Genomic DNA, 18,445 nt, shown 5'->3' with positions numbered 1-18,445 from the left:
TTTTTGATTATGGTTCTATAGTAGTCCCCTCCACCTCAATTTAGATTTTTCCCAAATCAAAAGCCTTGGGTAGACAAAAGTCCGCCAAGCTCTGAATGCGCTCGCTCAGCCGACAACGTCAGGCTCGTGACGGGCACCATGGACGGGCACAAGGCGGCACACGACAACCTACGGAGAACAGTGATGGAGGCAAAGGGGGCGGTACAGGGATAAAGTAGAACTTACATTAGTTTGAACAGGCTGATTCCATGGGTATGTGGCAGGGCCTCAGAACGATGACAGACTACAAAGGCACACTGATGAACACTGATGTCTCCTTGGAAAATAAGCTCAATACTTTCTATGCACTACAGCAGGCCACTACAACAGAAAGTAGAGCCAACACAGTGGCGATTATTCATGGGAGCCAAGCTTCTCCAAAAATGTGACCAGTTAAAAAATGTTAATATATATATTTTTTGTTTTTACCTGTTGACTCATCCATAGTTTACAATACTAGAAAATCGTTATTTTTCATCTCTGTGTTATAATAATTTTCCAATAAGAGTGCGTCGCTGGCAGAATCTATCTCCCCTCCTGGGGAAATGCGAAACTGCCCCCTCTCTATATCTTACACTGCAGGCAGGTACACACGCCTCTCTGGTAGCATTATTTTTGATTGATTGAATCAACTCTACCTTGGCATCCATTTACATTTTTTTTTTTTTTTTTTTTTTTTTTTTATATTATTAGCCAATAAGATTCTAGCTTAATTCAAATGTGGTTGGTCTTTGCACATCAAAACGCCCACCAGGGGGATTCCAGGTGAGGTGTGGCTTCAGAAGTTCAGACCAATCAAATCACATTAAAAGCTAAATGTCATCATATAGCCTTCGTTCTAGCTAGCCACTAGCCAGTTGAACAATATATGATGAGTACCCTTGTTGTTGATTTAGATCTATTAGAGTTAAAGGGAGAAAGGAGATTAACAGTCATATGGTGGAGAGCCGGTAAGCTTGATTGTGGAATTTAACTTTGGCTAAACACAATATATATATATATATAAATGCTGTTGCTCTGGATATGCAATTGAGAAGGTGGAAGGAAGTCTGTTTTGGTACATTGGTCATGGGTTAAAGGGGCAACGAGCGAAAAAAAAAAAAAAAATCTGCGTTAAGCGTGGTTAAGCTGCGTTATATTTTCCCGCCCTTTTACTCTTTTTTTTTTTTTTTTTTTTTTTTTTTTAAATTGGTTAATTGAGTGAACAGATTGCAGGATGGGTACAGTAAGGTACAGCTCAATACATAACATTGTTAAGGGGATGCAGACCAGAGAAAGTCTTTCGTCTTGTTTACATCCTGTGTGTGTGTGCGTGCGTGTGTCTGTGTGTGTGTAAATGGCTGCATTTATATAGCGCTTTACAATAAGAAAAAACATATGTGCGTGCGTGTGTAATAATAATAATAATTTAGGACCTGCTCCGAGGTCATCAATTGGCACACATGCGATGCATGCATGCAATTCGTATCTGCGATTAACCCATCCCGTCGTCCTTCCCCCCCAAGGGCAGCCGGGAGCAGACAGGCACAACGTGAGCCGCGCCAGGGGACCAATCCATGTGCTCCTGTCCGTCTTCGTCAAGGACGCCACGATCTTGTTGTTGTGCATGTTTTTCCATTGGGTTTATCTTATCGGGGGGGAAACCCTTGCGAGCACGGGGAGAACATGCAGACTCCACACAGAAATGTGTGTGTGTGTGTGTGTGTGTGTGTGTGTGTGTGTGTGTGTGTGTGTGTGTGTGTGTGTGTGTGTGTGTGTGTGTGTGTGTGTGTGTGTGTGTGTGTGTGTGTGTGTGTGTAAATGGCTGCATTTATAAAGCGCTTTACAATTTGTTCCTCACATTTGACCCATTCCCTCAGACGTTCACACACCGACGGCGGAGGCGACCATGCAAGGTGCCAACCTGCTCATCAGGAGCAATTAGGGGTTAAGTGTCTTGCTCAAGGACACTTGGACACACGCTGCCCGGGAGGAGCGGCAATCGAACCGGTAACCTTTCACTACCACACGACAGCAGGTTAACCCTTTCACTACCACACGACAGCATGTTAACCCTTTCACTGCCACACTACAGAAGGTTAACCCTTTCACTACCACACGACAGCATGTTAACCCTTTCACTACCACACTACAGAAGGTTAACCCTTTCACTACCACACGACAGCATGTTAACCCTTTCACTACCACACTACAGAAGGTTAACCCTTTCACTACCACACGACAGCATGTTAACCCTTTCACTGCCACGTGACAGCGGGTTAACACTTTCACTGCCACAGCATGTTAACCCTTTCACTGCCACACTACAGCGGGTTAACCCTTTCACTGCCACGTGACAACAGGTTAACCCTTTCACTGCCACACTACAGCGGGTTAACCCTTTCACTGCCTCGTGACAGCGGGTTAACCCTTTCACTGCCACGTGACAGCGGGTTAACCCTTTCACTGCCACGTGACAGCGGGTTAACCCTTTCACTACCACACGACAGCATGTTAACCCTTTCACTACCACACTACAGAAGGTTAACCCTTTCACTACCACACGACAGCATGTTAACCCTTTCACTGCCACGTGACAGCGGGTTAACACTTTCACTGCCACGCGACAGCATGTTAACCCTTTCACTACCACACGACAGCAGGTTAACCCTTTCACTGCCACGTGACAGCGGGTTAACCCTTTCACTACCACACTACAGAAGGTTAACCCTTTCACTACCACATGACAGCGTGTTAACACTTTCACTACCACACTACAGAAGGTTAACCCTTTCACTACCACATTACAGACGGTTAACCCTTTCACTACCACACGACAGCAGGTTAACCCTTTCACTACCACACGACAGCAGGTTAACCCTTTCACTGCCACGTGACAGCGGGTTAACCCTTTCACTGCCACGTGACAGCGGGTTAACCCTTTCACTGCCACCTGACAGCCTGTTAACCCTTTCACTGTCACGCAACAGCGGGTTAACCCTTTCACTACCACACGACAGCAGGTTAACCCTTTCACTGCCACGTGACAGCGGGTTAACCCTTTCACTACCACACGACAGCAGGTTAACCCTTTCACTACCACACGACAGCAGGTTAACCCTTTCACTACCACACTACAGAAGGTTAACCCTTTCACTGCCATGTGACAGCCTGTTAACCCTTTCACTACCACACGACAGCGGGTTAACCCTTTCACTACCACACTACAGAAGGTTAACCCTTTCACTACCACATTACAGACGGTTAACCCTTTCAGTGCCACGTGACAGCGGGTTAACCCTTTCACTGCACACCTGTCTCACTGCTCGCATGTCTCACTGCTCGCCTGTCTCACTGCTCGCCTGTCTCACTGCTCCCTGTCTCACTGCTCGCCTGTCTCACTGCTCGCCTGTCTCACTGCTCGCCTGTCTCACTGCTCCCTGTCTCACTGCTCGCCTGTCTCACTGCTCGCCTGTCTCACTGCTCACCTGTCTCACTGCTCGCCTGTCTCACTGCTCGCCTGTCTCACTGCTCGCCTGTCTCACTGCTCACCTGTCTCACTGCTCACCTGTCTCACTGCTCGCCTGTCTCACTGCTCGCCTATCTCACTGCACCCTGTCTCACTGCTCGCCAGTCTCACTGCTCCCTGTCTCACTGCACACCTGTCTCACTGCTCGCCTGTCTCACTGCTCGCCTGTCTCACTGCTCCCTGTCTCACTGCTCTCCTGTCTCACTGCTCGCCTGTCTCACTGCTCGCCTGTCTCACTGCACACATGTCTCACTGCACACCTCTCACTGCTCGCCTGTCTCACTGCTCGCCTGTCTCACTGCTCCCTGTCTCACTGCACACCTGTCTCACTGCTCGCCTGTCTCACTGCTCCCTGTCTCACTGCTCGCCTGTCTCACTGCACACCTGTCTCACTGCTTGGCTGTCTCACTGCTCGCCTGTCTCACTGCTCCCTGTCTCACTGCTCCCTGTCTCACTGCTCGCCTGTCTCACTGCTCGCCTGTCTCACTGCTCGCCTGTCTCACTGCTCCCTGTCTCACTGCTCGCCTGTCTCACTGCACACCTGTCTCACTGCTCGCCTGTCTCACTGCTCCCTGTCTCACTGCTCGCCTGTCTCACTGCTCGTCTGTCTCACTGCACACCTGTCTCACTGCTCGCCTGTCTCACTGCACACCTGTCTCACTGCTCGCCTGTCTCACTGCTCCCTGTCTCACTGCTCGCCTGTCTCACTGCTCGCCTGTCTCACTGCTCCCTGTCTCACTGCTCGCCTGTCTCACTGCTCGCCTGTCTCACTGCTCCCTGTCTCACTGCTCGCCTGTCTCACTGCTCGCCTGTCTCACTGCTCGCCTGTCTCACTGCTCCCTGTCTCACTGCTCGCCTGTCTCACTGCTCGCCTGTCTCACTGCTCGCCTGTCTCACTCTTAATGTCTCACTCTTACTGTCTCACTCTTAATATCTCACTCTTAATGTCTCACTCTTACTGTCTCACTCAATCTTAATCTCTCACTCTTAATGTCTCACTCTTACTGTCTCACTCTTAATCTCTCACTCTTACTGTCTCACTCTTAATGTCTCACTCTTACTGTCTCACTCACTCTTAATCTCTCACTCTTAATGTCTCACTCTTACTGTCTCACTCTTAATGTCTCACTCTTGCTGTCTCACTCACTCTTAATCTCTCACTCTTAATCTCTCACTCTTAATGTCTCACTCTTACTGTCTCACTCTTAATGTCTCACTCACTCTTAATGTCTCACTCTTAATGTCTCACTCTTACTGTCTCACTCACTCTTAATCTCTCACTCTTAATGTCTCACTCTTACTGTCTCACTCTTAATGTCTCACTCTTGCTGTCTCGCTCTTAATGTCTCACTCTTGCTGTCTCACTAACTCTTAATCTCTCACTCTTAATCTCTCACTCTTACTGTCTCACTCTTAATGTCTCACTCTTACTGTCTCACTCACTCTTAATCTCTCACTCTTAATGTCTCACTCTTACTGTCTCACTCTTAATGTCTCACTCTTACTGTCTCACTCACTCTTAATCTCTCACTCTTACTGTCTCACTCTTAATGTCTCACTCTTGCTGTCTCACTCACTCTTAATCTCTCACTCTTAATCTCGCACTCTTAATGTCTCACTCTTACTGTCTCACTCTTAATGTCTCACTCACTCTTAATGTCTCACTCTTAATGTCTCACTCTTACTGTCTCACTCACTCTTAATCTCTCACTCTTACTGTCTCACTCTTAATGTCTCACTCTTGCTGTCTCACTCACTCTTAATCTCTCACTCTTAATCTCTCACTCTTAATGTCTCACTCTTACTGTCTCACTCTTAATGTCTCACTCACTCTTAATCTCTCACTCTTAATGTCTCACTCTTACTGTCTCACTCACTCTTAATCTCTCACTCTTAATGTCTCACTCTTACTGTCTCACTCTTAATGTCTCACTCTTGCTGTCTCGCTCTTAATGTCTCACTCTTGCTGTCTCACTCACTCTTAATCTCTCACTCTTAATCTCTCACTCTTACTGTCTCACTCTTACTGTCTCACTCACTCTTAATCTCTCACTCTTAATGTCTCACTCTTACTGTCTCACTCTTAATGTCTCACTCTTACTGTCTCACTCTTAATGTCTCACTCACTCTTAATCTCTCACTCTTAATGTCTCACTCTTAATATCTCACTCTTACTGTCTCACTCTTAATGTCTCACTCTTACTGTCTCACTCACTCTTAATCTCTCACTCTTAATGGCTCACTCTTACTGTCTCACTCTTAATGTCTCACTCACTCTTAATCTCTCACTCTTAATGTCTCACTCTTAATATCTCACTCTTACTGTCTCACTCTTAATGTCTCACTCTTAATGTCTCACTCTTACTGTCTCACTAACTCTTAATCTCTCACTCTTAATGTCTCACTCTTACTGTCTCACTCTTAATGTCTCACTCTTACTGTCTCTCTCACTCTTAATCTCTCACTCTTAATCTCTCACTCTTAATGTCTCACTCTTACTGTCTCACTCTTAATGTCTCACTCACTCTTAATCTCTCACTCTTAATGTCTCACTCTTACTGTCTCACTCTTAATGTCTCACTCTTACTGTCTCACTCTTAATGTCTCACTCACTCTTAATCTCTCACTCTTAATGTCTCACTCTTAATATCTCACTCTTACTGTCTCACTCTTAATGTCTCACTCGTAATGTCTCACTCTTACTGTCTCACTCACTCTTAATCTCTCACTCTTAATGTCTCACTCTTACTGTCTCACTCTTAATGTCTCACTCACTCTTAATCTCTCACTCTTAATGTATCACTCTTAATATCTCACTCTTACTGTCTCACTCTTAATGTCTCACTCTTAATGTCTCACTCTTACTGTCTCACTAACTCTTAATCTCTCACTCTTAATGTCTCACTCTTACTGTCTCACTCTTAATGTCTCACTCTTACTGTCTCTCTCTCACTCTTAATCTCTCACTCTTAATCTCTCACTCTTAATGTCTCACTCTTACTGTCTCACTCTTAATGTCTCACTCACTCTTAATCTCTCACTCTTAATGTCTCACTCTTACTGTCTCACTCTTAATGTCTCACTCTTGCTGTCTCGCTCTTAATGTCTCACTCTTGCTGTCTCACTCACTCTTAATCTCTCACTCTTAATCTCTCACTCTTACTGTCTCACTCTTACTGTCTCACTCACTCTTAATCTCTCACTCTTAATGTCTCACTCTTACTGTCTCACTCACTCTTAATCTCTCACTCTTACTGTCTCACTCTTAATGTCTCACTCTTGCTGTCTCACTCACTCTTAATCTCTCACTCTTAATCTCTCACTCTTAATGTCTCACTCTTACTGTCTCACTCTTAATGTCTCACTCACTCTTAATCTCTCACTCTTAATGTCTCACTCTTACTGTCTCACTCACTCTTAATCTCTCACTCTTAATGTCTCACTCTTACTGTCTCACTCTTAATGTCTCACTCTTGCTGTCTCGCTCTTAATGTCTCACTCTTGCTGTCTCACTCACTCTTAATCTCTCACTCTTAATCTCTCACTCTTACTGTCTCACTCTTACTGTCTCACTCACTCTTAATCTCTCACTCTTAATGTCTCACTCTTACTGTCTCACTCACTCTTAATCTCTCACTCTTACTGTCTCACTCTTAATGTCTCACTCTTGCTGTCTCACTCACTCTTAATCTCTCACTCTTAATCTCTCACTCTTAATGTCTCACTCTTACTGTCTCACTCTTAATGTCTCACTCACTCTTAATCTCTCACTCTTAATGTCTCACTCTTACTGTCTCACTCACTCTTAATCTCTCACTCTTAATGTCTCACTCTTACTGTCTCACTCTTAATGTCTCACTCTTGCTGTCTCGCTCTTAATGTCTCACTCTTGCTGTCTCACTCACTCTTAATCTCTCACTCTTAATCTCTCACTCTTACTGTCTCACTCTTACTGTCTCACTCACTCTTAATCTCTCACTCTTAATGTCTCACTCTTACTGTCTCACTCTTAATGTCTCACTCTTACTGTCTCACTCTTACTGTCTCACTCTTAATGTCTCACTCTTACTGTCTCACTCTTAATGTCTCACTCACTCTTAATCTCTCACTCTTAATGTCTCACTCTTAATATCTCACTCTTACTGTCTCACTCTTAATGTCTCACTCTTACTGTCTCACTCACTCTTAATGTCTCACTCTTACTGTCTCACTCTTAATGTCTCACTCTTACTGTCTCACTCTTAATGTCTCACTCACTCTTAATCTCTCACTCTTAATGTCTCACTCTTACTGTCTCACTCTTAATGTCTCACTCTTACTGTCTCACTCTTAATGTCTCACTCACTCTTAATCTCTCACTCTTAATGTCTCACTCTTAATATCTCACTCTTACTGTCTCACTCTTAATGTCTCACTCTTACTGTCTCACTCACTCTTAATCTCTCACTCTTACTGTCTCACTCTTAATGTCTCACTCTTACTGTCTCACTCTTACTGTCTCACTCACTCTTAATCTCTCACTCTTAATGTCTCACTCTTACTGTCTCACTCTTAATGTCTCACTCTTGCTGTCTCGCTCTTAATGTCTCACTCTTGCTGTCTCACTCACTCTTAATCTCTCACTCTTAATCTCTCACTCTTACTGTCTCACTCTTACTGTCTCACTCACTCTTAATCTCTCACTCTTAATGTCTCACTCTTACTGTCTCACTCTTAATGTCTCACTCTTAATCTCTCACTCTTAATGTCTCACTCTTACTGTCTCACTCTTAATGTCTCACTCACTCTTAATCTCTCACTCTTAATGTCTCACTCTTACTGTCTCACTCTTAATGTCTCACTCTTACTGTCTCACTCTTAATGTCTCACTCACTCTTAATCTATCACTCTTAATGTCTCACTCTTAATATCTCACTCTTACTGTCTCACTCTTAATGTCTCACTCTCAATGTCTCACTCTTACTGTCTCACTCACTCTTAATCTCTCACTCTTAATGTCTCACTCTTACTGTCTCACTCTTAATGTCTCACTCTTACTGTCTCACTCACTCTTAATCTCTCACTCTTAATCTCTCACTCTTACTGTCTCACTCTTAATGTCTCACTCTTACTGTCTCACTCACTCTTAATCTCTCACTCTTAATCTCTCACTCTTAATAGCTACCAAGCTAAGCTATGTTATTTACTAACGTTATAAACACAATATGTGTACAACGACACAATGATTTACATTATTACAAATATGGTAACGTGGTTGTGGCTTTTACAAATAGTGGTTAGCTTTAGAGATGGATGGATGGCTATAATCACGGAGCAATAGTGAGGTGAAACAGATACATTTTCATTCGGCTAGTAGTAACAAGCATATATCTATGGTAGCAAGGCTCTCTGCCTGCCACTAGCTGTGTGACTCTCAGCGCCCCCTGGTGAGCCCCCTGTTGTCCTGCACCTGTTGTGACGATCATTTCGATTACACACGCACGTTATGAACCATTGATTAAAATATGCATGTGCGTGGTGATTGTGTTGGGCAGACAAAATGTTTGTTAAAAACGCTAAAACTGGGTCAATTTCAATACTTTTTTTTCCCTTCTTCATGAAAGCCACTGTTGGCCTAGTCCACATTGTTTATTGAACAAAAATACAACGTGGAGGTTGACCTTTAACGCTGGCGTCAAGGTAAAACACACATCCTCTCCTCCTCTCATTCACCTCTTAACGCTGGCGTCAAGGTAAAACACACGTCCTCTCCTCTTCTCATTCACCTCTAAACGCTGGCGTCAAGGTAAAACACACGTCCTCTCCTCCTCTCATTCACCTCTAACCAGGGGTGTAAAGTACTTGAGTAATTGTACTTTGTTACAATACTTAAGTACTGTTTTGGGGGATTTGTACTTTACGCGAGTATTATTAGGTTTGTATATTTTTACTCAATTACATTTCAGAGAAAAAAAAACATACTTTTTACTCCTTACATTTAAAATGCAGACCTACAAAGTACAAATCTATTAATAATAGTAATAATAGTATAGAATAGAATAGAATAGAATAGAATAGAATAGAATAGAATAGAAATACTTTAATCATCCCCAGGGAAATTTGGCACTACAAATCGCTCACAGTAAACATTTAGTTAGACAAAACAAATCACGAATACGAATAACAAAAGATTGCCTAAGAATAAGGAATAAAATAAGCCTAAGAATAACATAATAATAATAAACTACGGTCCGTGATCCACATTTCACATTCACATTTCCTCTGTTATGTGTGTACAATCTGATATAAAATATACAGTAAAAAATACAGAGATCTACATTAAGTGTACAGTAAGTGTAATATTGACAATGTTGTTTTAAATGTAAAAGTCCAGGAATATGGTACTGTCACTCTGTGATGCAGTGTATATTTGTTAGTAAAGTTTTTACTTTAACTTTTTAGTACTTAAGTACATTTAAAAGTAGAAACGTTTTGACTTTCACTCAAGTGTTGTTTTTAGCCAGATACTCTGACTTTTACTTGAGTAAGATTTTGAGACGGTACCCATACTTTCACTTAAGTATAATTTCTGGGTACTTTTTACACCCCTGCCTACTTTGTTACAATACTTAAGTACTGTTTTGGGGGATTTGTACTTTACGCGAGTATTATTAGGTTTGTATACTTGTACTTTTACTCAATTACATTTAAGAGAAAAAAAACATACTTTTTACTCCTTACATTAAAATGCAGACCTACAACGTACAAATCTCGCAGGTCCAACAATTTGAATTAGTATTTGTTTCTCTGGCCGAACTAACATTAACGTTATTAATCCTGCGGCCGCACTTTATTTAAAAACAGCCAATCAAATCCCTATCAATGGAAAATTAACCCGCCCATCCCCATGCTGATTGGTCCTTGTGCAAGCCTAGAAAGCCTGAAAGTTTTTACTTTCACTTTTTAGTACTTAAGTACATTTAAAAGTAGAAACGTTTTGACTTTCACTCAAGTGTGTTTTTAGCCAGATACTCTGACTTTTACTTGAGTACGATTTTGAGACTGTACCCATACTTTAACTTACCGGTAAGTATAATTTCTGGGTACTTTTTACACCTTCTGGGTTTACACCCCTGCCTCTAACACTCTAGGAATAGGAAGAAAAATAATATTCTCATGCATTTTCTCGAAAACAAAGCATCAAATACACAGGAAAAAACGTTTTCCCACATTTCAGTAGGATCAAACTTTGACATCCACTCTGCTCTCCTCTCCGCCCCCCCGCCTCTCTCAGGCCACCCTGAACGCCCGCACCTCCATACTGGCAGCGGCCAACCCGGTGGGCGGCCGCTACGACCGCAGCAAGAGTCTGAAGCAGAACGTCAACCTGAGCGCGCCCATCATGAGCCGCTTCGACCTCTTCTTCATCCTGGTGGACGACTGCAATGAGGTGAACATGTCTCCGTTCGACAACTGTGTGTGGTTGTTAATAGAGCACCCCATTTTGTGGCTTCTAAAGTTAAATCAAATCAAATCACATTTATTTGTAAGGCCTGACAACACACGTTAATGTCCCCATGGGCCGTACAAGTCTTCTTTAAACAAGTCAAGAAGAAACATAACAATAAGTCAAGAACAGAACAAGAACACCACAAGGTCCAACAAATTTAAAATAAATGCAAATAATGTGTGGTTAACCCTTTCACTACCACACTACCAAAGGGTTAATCCTTTCACTGACAATACAGAAGGTTAACCCTTTCACTGTGACACTACAGAAGTTGAACCCTTTCACTGCCACACGACAAAGGGTTAACCCTTTCACAACCACACTACTACAGAAGGTTAACCCTTTCGGTTAACCGTCTCAGGTAGTGTGGTAGGGAACGGTCAACCTTCTGTAGTGTGGTAGTGAAAGGGTTAATTATACCATAGTACAGCGCCCCCATTTTGTGGCTTCTAAAGTTAAATGACTGTGTGTGTGTGTGTTAGGTGACAGACTACGCCATCGCCAGGCGCATCGTGGACCTGCACTCTCGCTTGGAGGAGTCGGTGGACAGACTGTATACTCTGGATGAGATCCGCAGATATCTGCTCTTCGCCAGGCAATTCAAACCCAAGGTGTGAATCACGAAGTCCCTTTCCCTACCTGTGCAGAACTATACAACTCCCGAAAGTTAATTTGGGTGGACTCTCAAGTTTTTTTTTCTTGTAATTTTTTAATATAAGTAAAAGTATATTCTATATTGTAATACACTAAATTATGTTATATCTAGTAAGATTATTGGAAGAACAAATATAAATGTAAGGGGGTAGGGATCAATAAGCTTAGCTTCCCTCTACTCCTTTTTTGGACATGTCTGCTAACCAAACACATTGCTCTTGACCTTTTTCTTTATAATTCCTTATATTTATTTTTTTAATGTTTTTAAAATTAACTTGTTCATTCATTCATTCATTCTCTCGTAATTCCTAATTGTCTCTGTGATCTAAAAATAAATCCCCCCGCCCGCGTATAGATCTCCAGCGAATCCAAGGAGTTCATCGTGGAGCAGTACAAGCGGCTCCGCCAGCGCGACGGCTCCGGGGGCGTGTCCAAGTCAGCCTGGCGAATCACGGTGCGGCAGCTCGAGAGCATGATCCGTCTCTCGGAGGGCATGGCCCGCATGCACTGCTGTGACGAGGTGCGTACAGAGAGAAGGAGGGTCACCTGAGTCCCGCATGGTTCCTATATAGGCCACCAGGGGAGTCACGTGATGGTTCTAAGCAAGTCCAAAGCATACGGCGGGGCGAGCGACGTCGCCTGGCGATGCGTTTCAGCTGTCGCTCACAATGACAATCTCTTAGCACCCCACACCACACATGAATCAAATCTAATTTATTTGTAAGGCCCGACGACACACGTTAATGTCTCCATGGGCCGGACATGTCTTCTTTAAACAAGTCAAGAAGAAACATCACAATAAATCGAGAACAAAACAAAAACACCATAAAGTCCAAATATTTTAAAATAAATGCAACACTCCCAGACGTACCCCACGCGAAGGTAAGGACAAACTCACTAAGACCTAGCAGTAGGAAAAAATGCACCACAGGCAATGTGGAGGAGAGAAACCTTAGAAGGGCCGTTCAAGGGGGGGGATCTCCCTTCTTAGATGTCGGTGATAGTAGTGTTGCAAGCTATACGTTCACTACCACCGATTGGCCTGAAGATGTCCTCAGAGATCTACGATAGCCTACTATGACCACTGCTATGACAGCAGCATTAACAACTCATTGACTGCCAATAACGAGTATATTTGTGCAAACTGTTTGTGAGAGAGGTGGCAATATTGATCCAGAAGGTGCGTTTTCACCAGACTACCTTGGGAGTCCGCATTTCTGGTAAATCAGAAAAATACTAAAGCCAAACCGGCGAGGATGTAATGTTACCGGGACATCAAGGGGGGGTGGGGGGGAGACATCCCTTCTCCAACTAATGTTATTTATTTAAATCGTTCCTGTTAATTAATAATTAACATAAGTAGCATGGTAATAATACGTAGGTTATTGATCAATGAATGTATTGATAAATTAATTTATATTACAAATGATACACCAGCAGAAGTCACGTTATTTCCTCATTGTCCTGAGCTGTGTCGCCTGCCGTCGCCTAAAAGAGAATTGGATTGAGGCGATATTTAACCAGGCGACAGAAGTCGTTGCGCAATCGTCGCTCGAAAATCTCCTGCCGTGTGGGTTCTCTCATTCATAACAATGGAAGCGATCAAATTCTGTCGGTCGCCTGGCAAAAAAATCGCCCGCCGTGTGCGTTGGACTTAAGACCCGCCTGGTTCCTATTATAGACCTGGGGAGTCACGTGATAGTTCTAAGACCCGCCTGGTTCCTATTATAGACCTGGGGAGTCACGTGATAGTTCTAAGACCCGCCTGGTTCCTATTATAGACCCTGGGGAGTCACGTGATAGTTCTAAGACCCGCCTGGTTCCTAGTATAGACCCTGGGGAGTCACGTGAGAGTTCTAAGACCCGCCTGGTTCCTATTATAGACCCTGGGGAGTCACGTGATAGTTCTAAGACCCGCCTGGTTCCTAGTATAGACCCTGGGGAGTCACGTGAGAGTTCTAAGACCCGCCTGGTTCCTAGTATAGACCCTGGGGAGTCACGGTGCCTCAGATGTGGTGCAGTGGTTCTTCCGTCTCAACCCGGTTCACTCTGTGCTTCCAGGTCCAACCTAAACACGTGAAGGAAGCCTTCCGTCTGCTCAACAAGTCCATCATCAGAGTGGAGACGCCTGACATCAACCTGGAGCAGGACGAGGAGATGGAGCAGGAGGAGGAGGAGAACGGTATACACACACACACACGTCACACACACACACACACACACACACACACACACACACACACACACACACACATACACACGTCACACACACACACACACACACACACACACACACACACACACACACATCGGGGGGGACGTAGTGTGCAGTTACTGTTAAGTCAACGAATTTTCGGTATTCAAATTAATAATCGAAAACAAACATACATTTGATTTGTAAAATTCACATTAGGTTAGTCTTCTAGCTCTGGCTTGTCGTTTGTGTTCGCCATACTATGAGACTATGCTAAATTACAGGTCATCTCTCAGTGGTGTGTGTGGGCTCAACGAACAACATCCGGCCCTTTGCACAAGTTATATTTTGGGAAGGGGGGGGGGGGGGGGGACTTGGAGTTTTTTTTATAAATTTTTTTTTTTTTAAACTTCATTTTTTAGCGTTTATCGCTTTTTTCTGGTCAAGCATGACCGACAGAAACAGGTTGAATGGGATATAGATCAGGGGAAATACAAGTGCCGCCAAAAAAGTGCCACACGTGCGCTCCTTTAGTGGTTAAAGTAACGTTGCATTCGTTCGGTACACGGCACGTACTGAACCGAAGGTCCAGTATCGAAAAGGTTCTGTGCGAATACATGTACCGTTACACCCCTACTGTGTATGTATTAACGAAACCTCCCGCCTCTCTCACACACACAGGTCAGGAGGACGTCCCCAACGGAGTGAACGGCCATGTGAACGGCATCAACGGCCATGTGAACGGTCACGTGAACGGTCACGTGAACGGCCACGCGGAGCCAGAGAGCCAGCCCAAGCCCTCGCTCCGCCTGTCCTTCGCCGAGTACAGACGCATCTCCAACCTGCTGGTGCTGCACCTCCGCAGGGCAGAGGAAGGTAAAGAGACACACACGCCTCGCTCTCTGGTTCTGTTCCCAGTTCGATTCCCGGGCAGCGTGTGTCCTTGAGTCCTTGAGCAAGACACTTAACCCCTAATTGCTCCCGATGAGCAGGTTGGCACCTTGCGTGGTTGCCTCCGCCGTCGGTGAGTGAATGGGTCAAATGTGAGGAACAAATTGTAAAGCGCTATATAAATGCACCATTTACCATGTAATGCTACATTGAGTCCACATTCAACATCCTGATGGCCTGGGGATAGAGGCTCCTTCTGAGTCTCTCTGTACTGGCCATGAGACTCCGGTAGCGCTTGCCTGACCGCAGCAGTGCAAAGAGGCAGTTGTTTGGGTGGCTAGAGTCTTTGATTATTCTCTTAGCCTTGGCCCTGCGACGCCTGGTGTACGCCTGCCTTGGCTGACAGGAGGAGCATGTTCAGTGCTAGACTAACACTCCCAAAATGTAGCACTGAACGGCACAGGAAGTCCTTCATTCCGACAGCCATCAGACTTTACAATGCATCTCTGTGCCTCACTACATCACTGAGCACAGAGTGACAGTACCATCTTAAAACAACATTGTCAATATCACACTTACTGTACAGTTAATGTAGATCTCTATCTTTTACTGTATATTGTATATTAGATTGTACATACATAACAGAGGAAATGTGGATCCCGGATCGTAGTTTATTATTATGTATTCTTATGCTTATTTTATTGCTTATTCTTAGGCACTTTTTTGTTATTCTTATTCGTGATTTGTTTTGTCTACCTAAATGTTTACTTGTGAGTGATTTGTAGTGCCAAATTTCCCTCGGGATGATTAAAGTATTTATATTCTATAAATTCTATTAAATGTCCTGGGGATTGGGAATCTCTCTTTGTGTTTCGTTAACCTATATCTGTGTGTGTGTGTGTGTGTGTGTGTGTGTGTGTAGCTGAGGAAGAGGAGGAGCTGAAGAAGAGCGCGGTGGTGAACTGGTATCTGAAGGAGATGGAGTCGGAGATCGACTCGGAGGAGGAGCTTGTCAACAAGAAGGGCCTGATAGAGAAGGTCGTCCACAGACTGGTGCACTATGTGAGTACAGCTTCCACCGGGCGCCACTGGCACCATTTCCAACACACTGGCACACGCGAAACCAGCACGCCTCCATCAGAATCACTGTAATCGCCAACTACATTTAACGCCTACCAGGGATTCCCCCCCCCCCCCCCCCGTTGATTTGGGTATACGTTCATTCCACAACTAGAATTAAGCAATTGTGGGAAATTAAACAGAATAAAACAATATATTAACACGAGAATGTATACACAGAAGGATATTTACACACACACACACATTTCTATAACGGGTCGCATACATTCGGTTAAGTAATCAGAATTATATGCATATAAATCCTACGACTGATTAAGTCACTAGGGACTATATCCAGGGCTTGACATTAACTTTTTGGCTCAGCAGCCACTGTGGCTAGTGGTTTTACAAAGTCACTAGCCACTCAGCATTTTCACCAGCCAAAAATCAAAAGAGAGAGAGAGAGATGCTGTTTTTACCTTATTTTAATTGTATTATTATTTCTCTCTTTTAGGTAGTAAGAGAGTTTAATTTTAAATGTTAAGATATTATAAGAAAGGCTTGGCGGCTGGGTGGCGCAGCGGACATTGCGCTCGTCACCAACGCAAGAGACACCGGTATCGAATCCGGCTGTCGGCGTTGCCTCCGGCTTGCGCCGGCCGTCATACTGACTCAATTGGCGGAGTTAGCGGGAGGGAAGTCGATGGGTGGTAGTCTGGTCGTTGTGAACAGCGACTCCTACAGGTCGGTTGGGTGGGCTTCTATCCTCCTGTGATGGGCTTCTATCCTCCCTACAACTGGCCAGTGGGGGGCACATGCGAGCAACGATCAAGACGGGAGGGGAGAATTGGCACGGCTAAATTGGGATGGGAGAAAAAAAATTAAAAGGAGGAGAAAAAGTGGATATAAAAAAAAGATATTATGAGAAAGGGGCGGGACTAGATAAGCTGCGCTTCCGTCTGCCCCTCCTCATCCAAACTCATCCTCGTTTGCTTTTCTATGGATGAAGACGGACTTGTTTGTTTACATTTGTGATTCGCATGTTTGTTGTGTTCGAGATAAATCCATATCAAAATCAAGATACTACAATACTGCCTTCTACTGCCTTGGCTTCCAAGTACAAAGGGCTGGGCTGGCTCCACTGTATCTAGCCGAGCTCCTGCATCACCACGCCCCATCCAGAGCCCTAAGGTCTGCTGACCAGCTGCTGCTGGTGGGGCCCAGGACCAGGCTCAAAACTAGGGGAGATATAGAGCCTTTGCTGCTGCTGCCCCCCCCTCTGGAACAGCCCCCCCCCCACATAAGATCTGCCCAGAGCCTAGTATAGAGGCTTTTAAATCACTGCTCAAAACGCACCTCTTTCCCCCTGGCCTTTGACCAGAGTTAGCCTGCCACTTTTATATACGACGTCCGCTGTTACTCTGGACTTTTTATCAAATGTTCTTGTGTGTAAATGTACAATACCTTTTTCTGTAACTTTTGTGTATTTCTTTACTTGTTTCTGCATTGTACTGTATGTGTTTTTATCATGTGAAGCACTTTGGTTTGGCTTTTAGTCATTTGTAAATGTGCTTATATACAAATAGACTTGACTTGACTTGACTACAGATATCTCACACGTCGGCGTCCCTGTGTTCTGTCCCTCTCTCTGCCCAGGACCACATCCTGATCGAGCTGTCTCAGTCCGGGCTGAAGGGCTCGGGGACCCCGGAGGAGGAGGTGGTCCTGGTTGTCAACCCCAACTACACCCTGGAGGATTAAACTCCTCCCGTCATCCCTCCTTTTCTCCCCCTCTCCTCCCCCATAACCTCTTGTTAATTCTTTTTTTTTTTGGTACCCTTTCACTACCAACGCGTTAACCCTTTCACTGTGACAATACAGAAGGTTAACCCTTTCACTGCCACACGGCAAAGGGTTATAACTTATAACCCTTTCACAGTCTGTAGTGTGGTAGTGAAAGGGTTCAACTTCGGTAGTGTGGTTGTGAAAGGGTTAACGTTGAATTCAAAAGACTTTTGAGGTCGTTTTTTTTTTAATTCCGAACGCCAATATGTACGACATACATAGTGACGGCGTGCAACGTCACATTCTCCTTTTTTTTGTATTATGTCTGACTCTTGTTTTTAAGTTGATCAACTCTTGCATTTAGAGTCCAGACTCCTTAAGAAATATAAATATATATTTTGTCACACTGACTCTTGTAAATATGCTGCTCTTATTTCTATTATTATTATTATTTTTTAAGTTCTGTTTAGCTTTATGTCTGAGATGTTTTGGCCCCAGTCATGGGAACCAATTTCAATTTAATTAAATGTGTCACGTACACTAATACAGTTATTTTCCTGCCATGAGTGGTATCTTTAACTGTATACTGTAAGTATACACGTGTAGTTTTAAGAATATGTAAATGTTGTGAAATGCCTTTTTTATAATGTTCATATGCCCCAGGCATTAGTGTCCAAACATCCAAACATGTCCCTGTCCTGGCGATTTAGTGTTTAGTTATCCTATTGTATAGGTTTCCTTGCATCATTGCATTTATACCGTGACGTCTTTTGTTGGTTTACAATGTTGTTCTGAAATAAAGATCATAAGACAAAGCGGGGCTCGC

The 18,445-nt window shown here is 44.0% G+C and overlaps 1 protein-coding gene across 1 annotated transcript; it reads left to right on the top strand.

Moving 5' to 3' along the window:
• Positions 1 to 138: 138 nt before the first annotated feature.
• On the top strand, positions 139 to 17,595 carry LOC311226424 (DNA replication licensing factor MCM6-like; the record flags this gene model as incomplete). The annotated part of the gene is made up of 8 exons (XM_084311850.1): positions 139 to 201; positions 10,821 to 10,976; positions 11,519 to 11,647; positions 12,046 to 12,210; positions 13,752 to 13,872; positions 14,566 to 14,760; positions 15,698 to 15,837; positions 17,491 to 17,595. 8 exons carry the CDS (start codon positions 139 to 141, stop codon positions 17,593 to 17,595), a joined length of 1,074 nt encoding a protein of 357 aa, XP_084167976.1.
• Between the last annotated feature and the right edge of the window lie 850 nt (positions 17,596 to 18,445).

Source organism: Notolepis coatsorum (genome assembly GCF_963971535.1).
Source record: "Notolepis coatsorum genome assembly, chromosome: 4".
Lineage (NCBI taxonomy): Eukaryota > Metazoa > Chordata > Actinopteri > Aulopiformes > Paralepididae > Notolepis > Notolepis coatsorum.
Note: the sequence above shows the minus strand (reverse complement) of the source record. Positions and strands in the feature narration are given on the sequence as shown.